At 37.7% G+C, this 18,055-nt stretch overlaps 2 protein-coding genes across 7 annotated transcripts in view; one reads left to right on the top strand and one right to left on the bottom strand.

Moving 5' to 3' along the window:
* The window catches only part of COL8A1 (collagen type VIII alpha 1 chain), an 87,915-nt gene that overhangs the window by 26,214 nt on the left and 43,646 nt on the right, over window positions 1-18,055 (top strand). The window lies entirely within an intron of this gene.
* Window positions 9,323-18,055, bottom strand: part of ST3GAL6 (ST3 beta-galactoside alpha-2,3-sialyltransferase 6) — a 138,794-nt gene continuing 130,061 nt past the window's right edge. Inside the window, exon 11 of the mRNA XM_088158851.1 lies at window positions 9,323-9,919. Coding sequence (XP_088014977.1) covers window positions 9,899-9,919 — 21 coding nt within the window. The 3' untranslated portion in view covers window positions 9,323-9,898. The remainder of the gene's footprint in view (window positions 9,920-18,055) is intronic.

Below are 18,055 nucleotides of genomic sequence, written 5' to 3' on the forward strand. Positions count from 1 at the left end.
AATTCCCCTGAAGAGTCAGAAGCAAGAGAAATCGGATTCACAGGCTTTTTCTTCTATACAAGCACCAAAACAATCAGATATTTGTCAGCACTTGTGCAAGGTGTATAAAATTGAAAAGAGGAGGAATTTTAGGTACTTACAGTACTTCCACTCCCACCCACAAAAAGCAAAAACTTCTTTTTTCCTAATACACAGAAATCAAAGAACTTGTGTATCTACTGATTAAGGAATTTATCATCAGTAATACAAACGAAAAAGAAAAACTCAAAAGCCCAAATACTCCACAAAAATAACCCAGACACCACACATCCCCAAACACATGACAGTCAGTTTGGTAGGTAGGTATAAAACAGAGATGTGGGTGGGCAATATAACACTGGTTAAAGCTATTTGATTTGCATCCTACCAAAATAGATGAAGTCAGTTTAATAAACCATCATCTTTTGGAACACAGGAGGAACATTTCCTTGAGGTACATTTCCTGTTTTCCTCTCATTATTCTTTAGAATGGAGAGGGATGGTGCTTCCTCCTCTAGCTGGGACAGATGATTCCACAGCTTGAGCTACTACTTCGATAAAAGCAGAGGGGAAAAAAAGCTTTCTGAATCCAAATTTCCATGAATAAGCACATTAAGCATTTTCACAAATACTTTGCAACAGCTTCCAAGCTCAGTGATGGCATTACCTTGATACAGTCAAGTAAATACAACAAACTGTAATGTGTTTATAATTTTTTTTTCACATCTAAAATAACTTCTTTATAATGCAATTATGTTGTTCCTGGAAAGACTTGCTGCAGAGACAGATTATAAGCTGGTTCATTCCCTTCTCCTGCAAAAGAATCTCTGTTCACCAGACAGAAGTCCTCTAAGGCAGGTGACTTCTAATCCAGTTGTGGGCAGTTTATTGACTCTGTATGACTACATGTGCATGAACCACCTTCTTTACTAAGCCTTGGGGATTTTACATTGATGAGCAATTGAAAACCTTTGCAACTAAGCAGTTGTCAGTATGGGTCTTCCAACAGAAGACATAAATCATTTCCATTTAAGTTTCAGTTGATATTCCATGCCATTTATTTCATGGATGCTGCCTCATCCCAACTCTTTTAGACGCTCTACGTCTTGGAACCCAACCCACTAGAAGTGCAAGTTGTGGTAGAGGCCATGAAAGCTGATGAAAACTCACTGCTGTTTGTGCTGTCCATTGCAGCACAGCTCAGCCTGCAGAGCTTGGTCAGGTATTTTAGCAATGCTGCGAAAACCACAGCTCTCCCAGCTTTGTACACAGCTACACAAACCACTGTCACTCTTTGGGTGTGAATGATTGCTGACAGCACCCAACTGTGAGGAGCAGAGGGCAATTTTTGATTGTGGAGGTCACAGTCAAGTCCTCTAAGAAAAAATTCCAGTGACTTTAGCTCCCACACAAAGCAAACATACTGGCTAATAACACTTGGTCTCCCTTCTCTGTCAGATATTACACTTAAGCTCTGCCAGCCACCTAAGAGTTGCTAAAATAAATATACAGTGCTACTAGCAGGTACTGTTTCTACTTGTTTCACCCCCCATTCATGCTGTCAAGACAGTGTCTCCAAAAGAAAAAGAAACCCTGGGGGTTTTGATAGGGAAGGAAGACCTCAAATTTGTATCTGCTTTCTTTAATTTACCAAAGCTTATGTAGTAATATTTGTCCAGTGAGCTTGATACAGGTGACAGTATTTAATTTAACACAATCATTCTCCGGAGAATAATTTCCCCAGATAGCAGTGTGCTTGATTGCATGATGTTCAAACGCCCTCTTTGTGTTGCCCATGTAACATGAACACTGCACTCAAATGAGGGAGACCCATTTTATCACACTGCTTTCTCTTAAGGGCATTTTGAGATACAAATATTCTAAAAAACTTACAGAAATAAAAACATACAGACCTGAACTCCAGGCCTGTTCTCACACAACTAAGTCGTTGTCCTTCCTTCCTTCCTTCCTTCCTTCCTTCCTTCCTTCCTTCCTTCCTTCCTTCCTTCCTTCCTTCCTTCCTTCCTTCCTTCCTTCCTTCCTTCCTTCCTTCCTTCCTTCCTTCCTTCCTTCCTTCCTTCCTTCCTTCCTTCCTTCCTTCCTTCCTTCCTTCCTTCCTTCCTTCCTTCCTTCCTTCCTTCCTTCCTTCCTTCCTTCCTTCCTTCCTTCCTTCCTTCCTCCCTTCCTTCCTTCCTTCCTCCCTTCCACCCTTCCTCCCTTCCTCCCTTCCACCCTTCCTTCCACCCTTCCTTCCTTCCTTCCTTCCATCCTTCCTTCCACCCTTCCACCCTTCCTTCCTTCTTTCTATTTTGGGTTTATCCCATGATTTCATCCAAGTTTTACAATTGCTGTACTTTGGAGATAGGTTTCATGAAGTAAGTTCCCACTTCCATGGCAAGGTCTAGTGAACATTTCAAATTAAGTGTTTCTGTTAAGCTATATGTAAATTTGTATGTGATAATTCACATTTGTTTTATTGTTTAGTAGGGGAACTCAGATTATGGCTTTCTTATGAATATCTAATAGAAAGATTCCAGTGCAGAAACAAGCTCAAGCAGTAATGAGAATGCTTTAATATTTTGTAATTTATTTCTGCAGTTAATTCCTTAGCTGATTCATCTGATTTCTAAATTATTTCACAGGTCACTGGATTTGCCAACACATTTTTGCTCTGAGTCACTTCTTTGCCAGACCAAAGAGAAAGGAAACAAACTTGTCTTTGTACTTCTGCTGCTAAATACAAGACAGGGCAGGAAATAATTATGGAGACAACAAAAGGAATACAAGTACTTTTATTTTCTGTGCATAAGTACACATGTACTCTTCCATGAAGGAAGTAATTTAACATATAAAATTGTAGGAAATATTTCAAACCCAACAATACTTGACTGTTTAGTCCTGAATCAATTCTTCTTTATAACACTTTAAATGTATAGTAAGAAAGTAACCTCTGAACTAAAGGCCTTTGTATTCCAAGCTAGAACCTCTAGTCCTCCATCAGGTGCCAGTGGGATTCACAAACTTGTCAGTGTGACAACCCACCCTTCAAAGTGAAGAAAATTCTGCATTTAAACCAGAACATCTGTTACTAGATACTCAGGCAATTTCCTATTATAAATGTAGCCAAAATGTCGCATTACAGTAAGTGTTTCCTGACAGAAGGCAAAAGTCCTTTTCATAATGAGATAGGGGCAAATTATACAACAGTTTTCACATCAGTTGTTGGGACACCATTCACCATTCATTTCTATGGATATGAAACTTTAAAAACGTTAGCATTTATTTATTTCTATGCCAACTTCAGTGTGCTAAATGAAACAGACTGGTTTATTGGCATCTGTAAGACCTTAAATTTATGAAAGGTTGAATCTGTGGTAAGTTTAAATGCTAACTCAATTAGAGTGTTTACATGGGGTCTTTGCACAATGTTTATGAGATGAAGTTTGAAGTAAAACCCAGATATGTTCTGTTTCTGTTTTGTACCACAAAGATTGCAGTGCAGCAATCAGGAAACATACTTCAGTGAGTCACATCTTGGAAAAGAAAAAGATAAAGGGCTAAAAATGCAATAATAGTAGGATATCTGGGAATAAACACTAACTGAGCTAGCAAACTTTTTTGTAGTCCAGCTCAGAATCAGTTCTCGTCCATGTTCAGGATGTTGCTTCTGCTACCCAACTTAAAAAAAAGAGACAATCACTTCTCTTGATGACATTACAGCTGTAAGAAAGGCAACAGAATTAACTGCTGTTGCTGTCCTGTATTCAGCTGAGTGAGGCTGTAGAGGTTGAGAGTCCAGGTATTTGCCATTTCAGCTTCTAGCTTATGAAATAACCCTTAACATTTAACTTCATTTGAGATCTCAGAGCTCCTTGCAAACATAATGAGCCAGTGCTTTAGTTTTGCAAAAACACACAGCATTGTGCAGGTTCCACTGCCATGAAGCAGAAATTGAAAGCAGAAATTGCATATGTACTTACAGCAGCAGAAAATTGAGAGGCCAAGTACCAATAAGTCTGTCGGTAACATTATATGCCTACAGGAGTTTTATTTGCACAGGACCATTCATTAAACATAAACATCAAAGGAAAAAGGAGAAAAGGTTGTAGTAAGTCATGAAAAACAATGTCAAAATTAAGGTCCTTGAAGCATTTGAAATCTTTCCCTTGCAATTCTAACTTTTCACTTCATCCCTGTATTTTGGCCAGGGTAAGAATTGTGTGGGAAGTCACAGTTCAGTGCCTCTGTAAAGCAGAGGAGTAGAATAGGTTCTACAAGTAACTTTCTGGCAGTATTTGGCTCCAAATGTCTCTTCTTCACCTAAATACATTGCCACAGTTGAAAGTTTTCGAGTTAGGCCTACACCCTTTGTCACAAGAAACACTGCTTTACTCATCTCCTCTGCCTCAAAGAAGAGCTTTCTTACATTGCAGAGGTTGAACCAGACACAGGACCTAAGTAATCTTTATCCTGAAGCAACTTTTTTTGAAAATGTATTACTAGAACAGCTGCTTGCTGCATGCATTGCATTTGCAAGCATATACTGTCACCTTTTCCAAGTCACTAGGAATTTATTTTGAAGCAGAAGAAAAGGGGAAAATATCCAGCAAGTAATCTGATTTATTGCAGTAACCCTCATATACATGCAGCGTTAAAGTGATCATATGGTTGGCTGTAATTCATGTAATTTAATGTAATATAATTCAGTTCAGTGGAAAGGTTTAAAGGATTAAGTGATACACATATGCTTTTGTAATTACATCAAGATGTTAAAAAGCTCAGTTTTTAAAAAAGTGCTAAATCACTTATAGAATATAGAATATGCAAGCTTAACCAAGACCCTTCTTTGGAGAGAAAAGTGAAAAGATATATTCGCCAAGTTAGATAGCAAAACTTTTGGCACCTCTGAAGATCTGGAATGTGTCTATATGTAGGTGTGATTCAAAACAGTATACACACATTTCCAACAGCAAGATCTGCAATTCCTCACCATCCTACCAAAAATTCTAAAGGATTCTGATAGTCTGTGTACTACCTTGGCTGAGCCTGCATGTTCACTGGTGCCAGATGCCATTCTGAGTGGTTTTAGACTCCAGCATGGAAAGCAGGACTTAGTATCCTAGAAGTCCTTAATGCTGTGCTATTTGTGAGAAGTAAAATATGGGGGCTTACCTTTCTTTTTATTGTTTTGCTTGTTTGAGCTTGGTTGTTTTGTTGGGGGTTTTTGGGTTTTTGTTTGTTTGTTTGTTTTTTGTTTGGTTGGTTTGGTTGGTTGTTTTTCTAAAAAGCAGTGTTTATCTAGTATGATGTTTCCTGGTCTATCCATCTTTTCCTCCCCTGAATAACTTTTGAGATTGTTGGGCAATTTGAAACTCATCCTGAAAGTCTAAAAGAAAACTGTATCCTTGCACAAGTTCCTGAAAGTCAGTGGGTGAGCAGTGGGTAGAGACACAACTTGGCATCTTCACAGATGGAAAGGCAGACAAGATTCATCTGTTAGTCATTCAGTTTGGCCTCAGGAAAGTAAAGAATGCAAATCCCGGAGAAATCAAAATTCATTGGTTTTGCTGCTAACATAGCAACTTGGAAAGTCCAAATCTTGCTGTCTTGGGTGATACATAAACAGGATCCATTAGTGATCCAATCCTGCTTTCTCACTTGATTGAGGTAGGAAGAGAACGTGTAGAAATATGTAGGGAACATGTAGAAATACAGTGAGACAATACAGTTTAGGAACTTACTCTTGACTTGCACTCCAACCCCATATCTTCCAAACACCAGCCTGTTTGGTTGGGTTCTTTTGTGTCGTGTTTGTTTGTTTTAAAGTGTCACAGGACAGTTACATGTTCCAGAATAATGAATTTTTCTTTAGGGAATATCTGTTTGATGAGACTATTCCTGGACGACCCAGTTTAGACTAATGATACTAAATAGAAATGATAAACACATTATTCAGTTTTAGCCAGCATTCTGCTTCAGGGTGATCTGCATTGGCAGAAAACCAGAATTCATTACAACATTTTTCATTGGCTTAACTAGTCATGTAAAATCAGGCCAGGACTCCCTTGTAGGCTAACTCAGACTAAACCTCTCAGGCTGTCATCTAAAGGTAATTTCCATTAACAAAGTAGATATTTTCCTGGTTAGGCTGTAGACTGAGCAAGGGAGAGAGCAGAGGGATAGGTTGGTCTTAAAGGAAAAAAATCTCAAGAATAATTCATTATAAAAAAAGCAGACAGGGATAGGAGTTTATATCCCATTTTGACATTACCACTTTTTAACATTACTGACTCCCAAAAAATGGATTGAGTTTTTAGCCACATGGATGCAACATTGGATTTGAGCATGATGGAAGAATTTACCAACTTCAGTCCTTTAGTTAACCTCATTTTGACATGCTCCCTTGAATAAGAAGTTACAATGATCTACCACAGCTTGTGTCCTGTGGGGAAAGAAGTGTTCAAAGTGGCTTATTTCCAAAACTTTTTCTATAGATCTGTTAGGTTCTGTGTAAACCCTATATCAAAATATGAATCCTAATAATAAAAAATCCTGACTAGAAAAAGTTGAAAGATGGCTTTTTTGCTTCATTTGTGCTAAAGTGTTATCTTCTACTCTTAATGAAGTGCTTGTAATCAGAATTTTATTTAAGTAGATTCAGACTTCAGCATCTGATATTTGATGTTCAAAATATGAGCTGTCCTTATGGCCTACATATATTTCAAAGATATTTTTTTCTTGACGCAGTAAGGGAATGCTCAGCCTTGCATTTTAAGGGCCAGAAGTTGTCATTACAGTTTAAAAGCCTGCTTGCAGATGGATTCAGTTGCAACTGGCTGCTACAAAGAACATGCCCAACAAACCCTTTTGTCATTTAGAGCTTGAGCAAAGAGGTCTATAGCAGTCAAAGAATTGAGATGAATATTTCTGGGTTTTGTTTTCTATTGCTGGTATTTGCTCAGAGAGACAGACTTACCAGGGTAGCTAAAAAGACTGGCTTACCAGGGAAGTGAAAAAATGGGTTGCTATGTTAAGAACACCGTTGACTATGGCATAGCCAACATACCCACCAGACTGTTGCTATTATGCTGCAATAGCCACATTTCTGTCTAGCTTTCCTTCCCATGCACTGCCTGCATCCAGCATCCTGCCTCATATATGGCATATGTCCCACTGAATTGATTAGGAGGAATGGTAATTATTCAGATCCTCTTAATTATTTATTTTTCTGCAGTGCACATACTCACACCTGGTCCTTCCACTACTCACTCATCTTCAGCAATGAGATTCAGCTTGTTTTGATATGCAAATTCATTTGAATATTGTCCTCATCCTCACCATGACAAATCAGGGACACATTACCTGGGTACAAGACCAGTGTTAAGATAAACACAGAATTTGTGAAAGGAGAACAGCCTGATGATCTGTCTTTTTAAAAACAGGATGAGTCCTTTGCATTGCTCATTTGTTTTTCCTCATGCAAAACCTTCCATTTAAGAACACATTTTAATCTGGAGGACAATTTAAAGCACTTCAGATCTGTAATGAAACAGATGACAGAAAAACAGGGCAACCATCACCCTGATCTACATATGTCCCACAGGATGGGAAATAGATGCCAATGTCCAGCAAGAGGACTGTGTACTGAGTTTGCTTGAAAGAGAAGGTGAAAGAATGACTGCACCGTTAGGAAAAAAAAATTTAAAAATGCTGTACACATAGTAGAAATCTGAAAGCTTATCATGCATTCTTCTACATTTACATTTATTGACATACCGGATTCTATGTTTTGTTTTTTTTATCTAGTCCTACTCAATCTTGAGGATTAAGCAAAATGAGTTTATAACAAAATTAAGCAAAATGAGTTTGTAACAGAACACCTTAAAAAATAGTAAAACATTCTTTAAAATGTTAAAGTCTGCAAATTTAGAAACAAACAGTTAATCACCAGAGAATGTAGTCAGACTGCAGAAAAGAGATAAAGTGGTCATCAGCCTGTCCTAAGCAGTATTGCCTCTTGCAGCAATACATACCTTTCCTTTTAATACTCTGTCAAAGTACCTTTCTCTTACCTTTGTGGCTTAGAATCTTATCTGCATCCACTGCAGGCGTATTTCAAGCTTCGTTGTTTTCAAGCATTTGCATTAAGTTCTCAGGCTTTTACTAAAATATGGAAACTATCCACATAATGGTCTAGTTTAAGGCTTTGCCTTCAGGTAATGCTCCTACTTTCTTGAAAATAGAGCTTTGCTTAAGATGAGTCAGGTATAAACACAGTTCACAATATCCACAATATTTGGTGCTTTTCTGCCAGAGGCTATTTAGAATGAAAAATAGGAACAGGAACTATGCTCATTAGGCCAACACTTTAAAAGCAGAGACATCATAATTTTGAATGCCTTATTCTTCCTCACAGTTTTTTTGTTACCAAATTCAGAATGGTAAAAGGAAGGAGTTGGGTGGCATCAAATCCAGCCACTTCAAGAGCCTTTGATGCGACATGGCTCTTCGTGTTATGTAAATCCACATGTATAGTATAGAAGAACATGGGAAACATCAGATGGATTACTCTGCCTATAGGCTGGTAAAAACCATACCCCCAGAACAGGAACACAAGATACTTTGCCTCCCAGGCCTGGGAAGAGACAGACAAACACAAGTAAGCACAATAGGTTTAGCTCCCTGTGCTCCATCTTCTACAGTCACCTGCTGAGTAGCCCTGGTTGTGTTTGTGAGATTAATATGCCATTAAAAATTATAAAGCTGTTGATCATTTTCACAAGTATTTTTTTAACCTGTTCAAAATCTACTACATTTGAGTTACATGTAATTCATATTTTTCAGGGTTTCAAGCCTTCCTGAAGTACGAGGTTCACAAGCAGACTTACCAAATATGATGTAAAATTCTAATATAATCCCTCCCATTTCAGGAGAGCTAACCAATACCTTTATAACATTTCTGCCTTCATTTTGTTAACACATACAGGATGGAGAAAGTGTATGCATGTATGATATAGAGAATAATATAGAGGTAAGCTGGCAAATAAATTCAGAATTGGTTAAATGCTCATCTTACCTTCCCTCTTTCCTCCCCTCCCCCAAAAGTACAAAACCAAACCACAGCACTTTTTAGAGGCCTAAAGATTGAAAATCATTCCCTAGTTAGTGTTATGTTTTCAAAGTGTGGTCTCTATCTCTATCTCTATCTCTCTCTCTCTCTCTCTCTCTCTATATATATATATAAATACTTGTGTGGTTACTGCGCTGCAAAGAGAGAGAAAGGACAGCAACACACATGGACCTCTTTAGGGAAAAAAGGCCAACTTTATTGTATGGACATCCCGTATTTAAAGTGTGTTACGTGCAGCTAGGACAGGACAGGAGCTCATTGGACAATTGGGAAAAACATCCTTGGGACAGTACCTCATGATGTATCCCACGGGAAAGACATCAGGTATTAATCTTTATTATGAATTCCACTCTGTTTTTCACCATATTATCACCTTGGGAGACTTCCTTAACTGAAGCTGTAGTCAGCTTGCCAGCCTGAGAAATTCAGGCCTGAAAAGAATTTCCAAGCTGTAATTCCCTAGCTCTCTAAATGTGTGTGTCCACAGACTTGTTATTACTATTCCCTCAGAAGAATGACACTCAACAAATATAAACCCACTTCAAAAGTCTTAGCATTTCATTCTGGTTTTGAAATTCATATTTCCATTTTCATTGTCTCCTTAAGTGTGACAGAGAAAAACAAGAGTATTAAAACAATATAGCAGGAGTCAAGAGCAGAAGTCAAGAGCACTTACCACTTGGAAGAAGCAGGTGTAGCAAGCTGCAGCCAGCTCCGAAATGGCCCCACTAGGGCTGTAGCTTCTTGGCTCTACCAATAATGAGGAGAAAGCTACAAAAGAAGCACAGTGGGGAGAAAAAAGTTCTTGTTGCTGTCTTGCCAGATTTCAGATATGGTATTTTTCATTAAGAGCTGGATGTCCTCAAAAGACTTAATGATTTTTGCATTTAGAAACAAAAATAAAGACGCCAAATATTTTTTATTAAAACATATTTACATAGAAATGCAAGCACAAAGCATCAAAAAAACCCTCCTGCATCCAGCTTCTGAACCACTCTCAGGACAGAGAGATGGCAATAACACACCATACAAACAGCTGTGGGAAGCGTTAAGTGAGACCAGTGTACCTCAGTACCAAGGAGAAGTTTGCAAGTGTTTTCTATCATCACAATTCTACTAGTTTCTTCCTGCATCTTAAGTTTTTCATGGTCTGTTCTTGTTATTTATTCAGTATCAAGAACATTTTTTAGTGTTTTTCAGATACTGTGCAAGTTCCAAGTCATTAAAAACTTTTGAAGCTAGTTCATAACTAAACAAGCTTCTATAAGCTCCTAGAAAATAGCTGAAAATTATGTCTTAAGACAAAACTGAGTAAAGTTAGGTCTAATTTCATGCAGGAGTCAGGGCTGTTGCACATAGAGAAGTGTACTGGTAGCCAGCCCAGAAATGAACTTGCAGTGCTTTGGCTAGTTTAGTTTGTGATATCTGCCCATACATAAGCACTGTAATAAACATAAGATGCTTACTCTCTCAGCAAAAATAAGGAATAATTACCTCTGATTTTATTTTTGAAAGACAGGAATAGATAAATCTATTAGCATGGACAATGTGAAAAAAAACTCCTCAGGTTATTTTACAAAAAGTTGTTAATTTGCCTGTTAGAGAATAAAATTATGCTTAACTGCAACACACATACTTCTGACTAAAACTGTAACCCTAAAACCACTCCAGAGCTGCCACCTAAGCATGGGAGGATTGAAACTTCAAAGATGCCTTACTTCTAGAACTTTCTTCTATGATGGGACCACTTGACTAGAACAACATGAAAGACAAATCAATTTATTAGGAGACTAGTGATGCTTGAAGTTTTAAGTTAAATGAAAATAAGAACATAAGAAAAGTAAGAATCTGTGTCTCAAGAAAGGCTTATTGCTACTGTGTGACTTTGAAAGGATGTTCCTTTCATGAAACACAAATAAAATTTTTTGCAGGAAAACATTAAAAAAAGGAGATCAAAACTTGTCAAGGGTGTGAAGCAAGCTTTGAAATCTGAATGAAATAACACTTTGCCATGAACATTTCCCCATCCTTATACTGCTATGCTAAGAACATGCTTGAATCCTGGAAGGTAGTCACATTTGTATGAATTCTACTTTACATTTCTCACATTGAACGTGACCTGTGATGGCTTCAGACATGAAATCTGAAGTCAGCCCTCCCTTTCACTTAGCCTCACTTCTTGCAGAATGACTCAACAGCAAAGTTTGTTGCTTAATGCTGTTCTATAAAACAGTTAATCCAGACCTGACCTTATAAAGCCTGACCCCTGTACATCATACTTCTGGCACAGTTTGACTGGTGAAGAGCAGATCGCATGCACATATGGCTCATTACTAGTGATATGCTTTACGTTTCCATGGAATCAATGCAGATTGGAGTGATTTTTTTCCCCCTAATTATCCAGTCCAGGAAGAGTAAGGTGAAAAAAATCAAATAAGTCTCATGCTGATCCCAGCACCAACCTCGTTTACACTAAAATTAGAACTTTTCCAGGTCAGTAGGCATAAGGCAAGGGTACTGCCAGTCACTCCTTCTGCCAACAGAATATCATGCAGGGAGGACTCATGTCCTCATGCAGGAACTCGTTCCTGATAGATAGTCAGTACCTACAATTTCCTCTGAGGAAAGTCAAGACAAAATAGCCTGCAAGACAAAATAGCCTTATTCATATATAGTATGTCCATAAAGTATTACTGTTCTCATAATTCTAACAGATCATTAGTGCACCCTAATTATTCACCTTACTTGTATGCATATGATAGAAGTTCTGTAGCTCAGTGCTGTAACATCTAGTCCCTAACCCTAAACAAAAATACTGAGTGCTTCGACTAAGGTGCTTAAATCTGTGCTTAGCCACAGCTGAACACAAAAATTCATTCTCCAAGTCTCTAGAAAGTTTTGATGCTCAGCAGCTCTGAAAAGAAGCCAGGCTTTAGGCAATGACATTTGGAAAATGTTGGCCAAAGCCCCTTGGTTAAGCTCTACAAATCTTGATAAAGAATTTTGTAAACATGAAGCAAACCAACAATCATTTTGTGGGCTGAAGACAGCAGTGCTTGAGATACACATAAAGGAGCATTTTGATTAGAAGAATGTGATACCAATGCAACATTAGCTTGAGGTGGCTGAGAGGAGTCCACCTGATGACTGATAAAGGCAAAGGCTCATAAACCTGAGGTTACTTGTTTCTTTTTGTTATTTTTTAAGAATTACAGGTTTTCTTTTCCCCACTCCGTGGATTAAATATGCAAAGTCCTTTATACCATATCTCAGGGCTTAAATAAGGCTTTTCCTAACCTGATATGCAGCACTGTGAATAATGGAAGAATTTTTGGAAAATCTGATAGAAAAGCAAAAGGCCCAGACACTCTAACTGTACCTTACTTACTCAATAGTCGACCCTTTTCTTTTGCTTTTGCAGCAAATGCTTCTTTCCTTCTAAAGTTTTTATGGATCATTCTGGCAAAAACAGATATCCCTTTACAAATCATAGCATTCACTAGTCTTTTAACTCAAGACAATATTTTTCTGTTGGCTAATTGCCATAATTCATGACCACTTGCCACAATCTTGGTAATAGTGATAATAAAACTGATTACATTTGTTAAAAACAGACATGTGTTTACAGAGTTTCTTAGCAATCTTTTATTTAGGTTGTTTTCAGCTCTCCAATCATAATTTTCATTTGAACAATCACTGATAATTTACAAAACTAATGTCAATTTTTGTTCTTGCAATCAGTCATTCCGTTTGTGGGCACATATTTAGCTGCTTCAAATTCTACACACATCAGATGACTGGAACACAACATTCAAAGGAAAGAGTGATTTTGGATATTTGGCTTTCTGAATGCCCAGCTGGAAACAGCACAACAAAGCCAGCCTTCACCAAGTACAGACCACCCATTTCTGAGAATAAGATTTCCTCAAAGTGTCTCAAACTGAGGATCAGACACTTTTAAAACTTTCGCATACTGTCATCATTTGTATCATTATACTGGTTACTTTTTTAAAAAGGTAAGGAAGGTGAGACATAAATATTCATTACTTTTAAAAAACAGGTGCAATTTTCTGTTTGTGATAGCATTGCTCTGGAACTTTCAGCACTTTGGAGTCACAAATAAAATAAGACTGAAATATTAATCAGACAAACCCCATTTTTTTCCCTGATAGTTCAAGCTGGAGAAAGAGGAATAGAAAAAATCTATAACATATGAGCATATCTCTAAATGGAGTGTTTAAAAATGTTTCCATCAGGCATCAGTAGATGGGTCTTTAAATGAAAGCCAAGTATTACAATGGCATCTATTTTAAGTCTTTCATTCCAAGAGAGAAAACATGAGCCAGATAAGTTAGTCTGTGTTGACATGTAAAGTACATCACTCCCATTAGAAGGGCTGTTGTGGATCTGAACGACCCAAAAGATGCTCTGTGGCTCAGCTGAATACCAGAGAACAGAAGTGTAAATGAATTTGAACATGGGTAATTCAATTGTGGTTATTGCACTTCTGAATCAGCCTGTATGTAAACTTTCACCAGACAGAAAGCACCTGGAAAAACTCTGCTAAGAGGGCTTGATTCTTTGACAGCTTTGGATGACAGCCTACATAAACAGACAGCCAAGAAAGAGAGACATTGTCTTGTTTTTTCACTACAGCACTGTTTTTAAGATTGCCTCCAAAAGCCCAAATTTACAATTAGAAAGCATTCTCTACAAGGACAGCATATAATTACATGCTTGAGGTTTTCCATATATGCTTGATATTTTCAATACTCTTCACTCCAACTCATGCTGTCACTGCTTGTACCTCATTCTCCCCTGAAAGCTCTAAAACTGAGATTTTCGCACACAGAAAAGCTTCACTTCTTAGATATTAACTTCATGTATGACATAACTTCCTTTTATTGTTTATAAGCAATAAGACTGTTCAGAAACATCCTGGATTTGTGCAACCTAAATTAATTGAAAAAAATTACCTTCATTTAATCAAAATAATCAGAAAATCAACATGATGACAAACTCAGACTGATTTCAGTAGTCATGACAGTAACTAATTAACTTCATTCTGCTTAACAATACTGTTTACATTCTTCCTGCCTCTCCTTAAAGTCAATTATTTCAAAACTCAAGGGATTTCTCTTATGCACATCTGCAAATTCAGTCTCAGATCCAGATTCGCATTTTGGTGCTGAATCAAGCTGGCCTCGGTTCACCCAATGAAAGCCCATTTTTACCAGACAAACAAATTGAGGTGACTTAATACTTGTGCGGTTTAACTGACATATTTACTTTCTTTTGCCATCCTTTTTTCTCTTCTAAGCAATCAAACATATTACTACACACTGTTGATAAATTTAAAATGATAGGAGAGAACAGATGAGATAGACATTAACAACTTTAAACAAAAGACACCCAGTTTAACTCTCTAATATCTGACAACCGTTTTTTGAAAGGATTGGGAAAGAGAACTAAGGTTTAAGGATCTTTTTTAAAATTTAAACTATATTAATGGGAAACTAGGCATGCTAGAAATATTCAAAATTACTGCACCTTCAAAATTATGTCTCAGTAGCATTTAATGACACAAGTTATCTATACGTATTCTCTTTATATAAGTGTTGGTAATGGAAGACTGATCAGCACATCAACAGATAAGGAACTTACTTAAATTCTTGGCAAATGAAAAAGCTGAGGCCTGTATACTAATGTATACTAATCTGATATGCATATGCAGTTGTTTACACTACAAACACAAAGTCTGAGTCTGCCTTTTAGTATAGAATTGAATGATCAAAAAAAAAAAAAATTGTTACTTAGTGTCTAGTCATGACGTAAGCCAAGTTATGAATTGTCATGACTTGGACTTTTTCCACCAATGGGAATGAAACTTGGCTGCTAACATCTCTGTGCAAAGAGATACTTGACCCTACACAGAGCTCAGCAACAAGACCTAAGCCTTGGCACTGACAGTGACTTGCTGGGAACCTTCAGGCAAACGATTCTTTCAATTTTCCTTTGTTTTCCTAACTCTAAGTTGGTAGTAACAACACTTGAACACTTATCCTAGAAAGTCTTGTGGCTGTAAGTTGTCTTCAGCTCTAACCAGCATTACTACACAACTGGCACTGTTAGGCACTTCATTTTGTTGAGAGCAGAGGCATAATTTCATTTTCTCCAGTTGTGGTACATCAGCATGCTCCCAAAGTAAGCAATACCCACTCCCAGTGGTTTTTAAATCCTGACTGAAAACCAGCAGTCTACCTGGTAATGCTGTTTTCAGTGGGTTGTTTACACCTTCACATATGTTTGTTGCTACACGGTTGGTTTCCAGGCTTCTACATCAAGTGGGAATGAGATTGGACTGCTCATATCAGCAGTATCACTTTGCTGCTGAGCAACAGCTATTCATTAGACCTAAAGAGTGATCTTGTGTCTGTTGGTCACATTGACTTGTACTGATCACTCCCTGACTTTTTCATGAGAGGCACTGAGATTAATTAATAATCAAAGACTTGCTTGGGCTGAGAGAAGTGACAGCATCCATGTGTAAGCCAAATCGGGATAATCTCCTCATGTTACTCCCAGTTTTCTGCTGTAAAGACAGATTTACTTAAAATATTGTAGAATACTTTCTTGGTCACGTAGAGCACAATTTTCTGCTGATATCATTCGATGCAGTGAAAAAAAGTCAGGACCAGTTTAAACTGAATCACAGGCATTTCTGCTGAGAAAACAACAGTTGCCTCAGAGACATTGAACAGTGAGGTCTGCTTTGAAAAGCTAATGCAAGTTTATTTGCTCTGCAACAGAGCAAACCTTCAGTTCTGATTTTTTGAAACATTCTTTCAATAGTTTAGCCTGGGTTTTGCACAACCTTTACAGAATTAAGCACTATGGCAGACTGCTACCAACAAAGGTTGCTTAATTCCTCAGTGAAGGGGGAGTCTTGTTATTTAAATAAAGTAGCTACTGTAGTAGATTTGCAGATATGTTAAGAGTATTACAGGATCTAGAGGTAGATTTAGGAAGAAAATACTATAAAGCAGGAAAAATTAAACAGAGTACTTATTGAAATTTGAAAGACATTATGACATGTGATGTGATTGCATCAGATACAACCAGGTGGAATTGTGTTACCTGCAGTGTAATGCATGTGATCACATACTTCCCTTTAAAACACAGTCACCTTTTAAGTCTGCCACTACCAATAACATTGGAGGAAGAAAAAAGAAGCCACAGGGTTCTTCTGTCTGCAAACCACCATATTATGTTTTCCTTAGCACCAGTATGTTACCCACAATTTTTTGTCAGAAACTGGACTGGTGAATTCATCTGCCATGGGTTCACTGTGGCAGGACAGCAGCTGCTGTTACCAGAGGACCACAGCAAAACAGACTGTTTAGTCTAATGCCTTCACTGTGGTGATAGGAGCACTTTGCAATAGCCATTCTGGAAGAAATTCCCAGAGTCAACTCAGTTTACATTCCTCACTTGAAGACAAGTTTTCATTCTGCTTTACTCACCAAAATGGAAGCAGTAAGTTCTTCACCATGGTACATTACAGCAGAAGGGCTGCCTGTTGCTGCAGGTTGATGGCTGAACTGTGCATGCTTAGAAACAAGGTGTCAGGCTCTTGTCCAGGCTTTGCATAAAAACCTCACATAAAAACAAATACCTATGTGTTTAGCTAGTGATATATACACTGGAAAGACACAACCAGTCTAGATTTTTTCAGCTTGTGAGAGTTCATCTGTCAGATCAACCTCTTGAACAAGCACTCTGGGATTTTTTTGAAAAAAATTACTTCAAGAGAAACATTCTCCCAGCACTCTCAAAAACCTGTATGAAAATTTGCTCCCTTTAGAGAATAAACGAGTGTTTTAGCAGACTCAGCTGCAGAGATTTTATTGGCAGGTTATTAAAAGCTGTGACTTTTTTAAATATAACTTCAAGAAAATAATTTAGACACTTACAGGAGACTGACAATACTAAAATACTGAGGAAGAAAGAGATACTTGGCAAAATACATGAGCAAAAACCAGAGCTGGTTCTCCTCAGAGCTTGTTTTGCATAAATTATTTGTGATCTCCATTGAAGCCCATGGATTTGCATAAATTTAAAAAGGAGTCAGTCGATGTATTTGCTGCACAAAGTGAATGCACAGGAATTCTTTCCTTTCCCCATATTCTCGGATACTATTTTGCTACTAGAAATTACAAACCAACTAAGCATGGAAAAGTGCTTTTCCCAATCACCACTGAATGGTCTGGTTTATGACTTTTGTTTGGGATGATAACAAACTCTGGAATCAATCAGTTTTTAATGTAAGGTGTGATCTATCTTGCTTTCTCTACTAGATATTTATTACACTAATACTATTCCTTCGGTATCTCAGCATCCCCATTATTTGACACTATGGATATCTGCCTGTATATAAATATTTCATGAACTACCCATAACCTTGTAGATACACACATAAATCATTAGCAACTGTAAGAGAAATTCTGGCATGTTTCAAGTCAATGGCAAAACTTTCCTTGACTTCAGCAAGGATCAGATTTTGCCTCTGCCCTGTTTGCAATGCATCTAGCAGGTGTCATTGCCCTTTTAATGCCAGCTGTCAGCAGGTGTCTGCTAGAAGTTCCAAATAACAGCATTTGCCTTATTATCCAGCATATTAAAACTGTATTTTCTGCTGGCTCACAATGAGCTTTCAGTCCAAGGTGGATGTTGTGACATCTGCTAAAATAAGATTGAATATTGCTGGAATGAATTCCCAGATCACTCCTTAGTGTGTTTGGAGCTAATGGAATAATAAATTGAAGTTTATTGGTATTCTATATGGCCAGAGAGGTGCAATAAAGCTTTAGGATGGTTGGATCTTCCAAAGCACCCTGCCAGTTAGAA

The sequence above is a fragment of the Sturnus vulgaris genome, chromosome 2 (assembly GCF_052056855.1).
Source record: "Sturnus vulgaris isolate bStuVul1 chromosome 2, bStuVul1.hap1, whole genome shotgun sequence".
Classification (NCBI taxonomy): Eukaryota; Metazoa; Chordata; class Aves; order Passeriformes; family Sturnidae; genus Sturnus; species Sturnus vulgaris.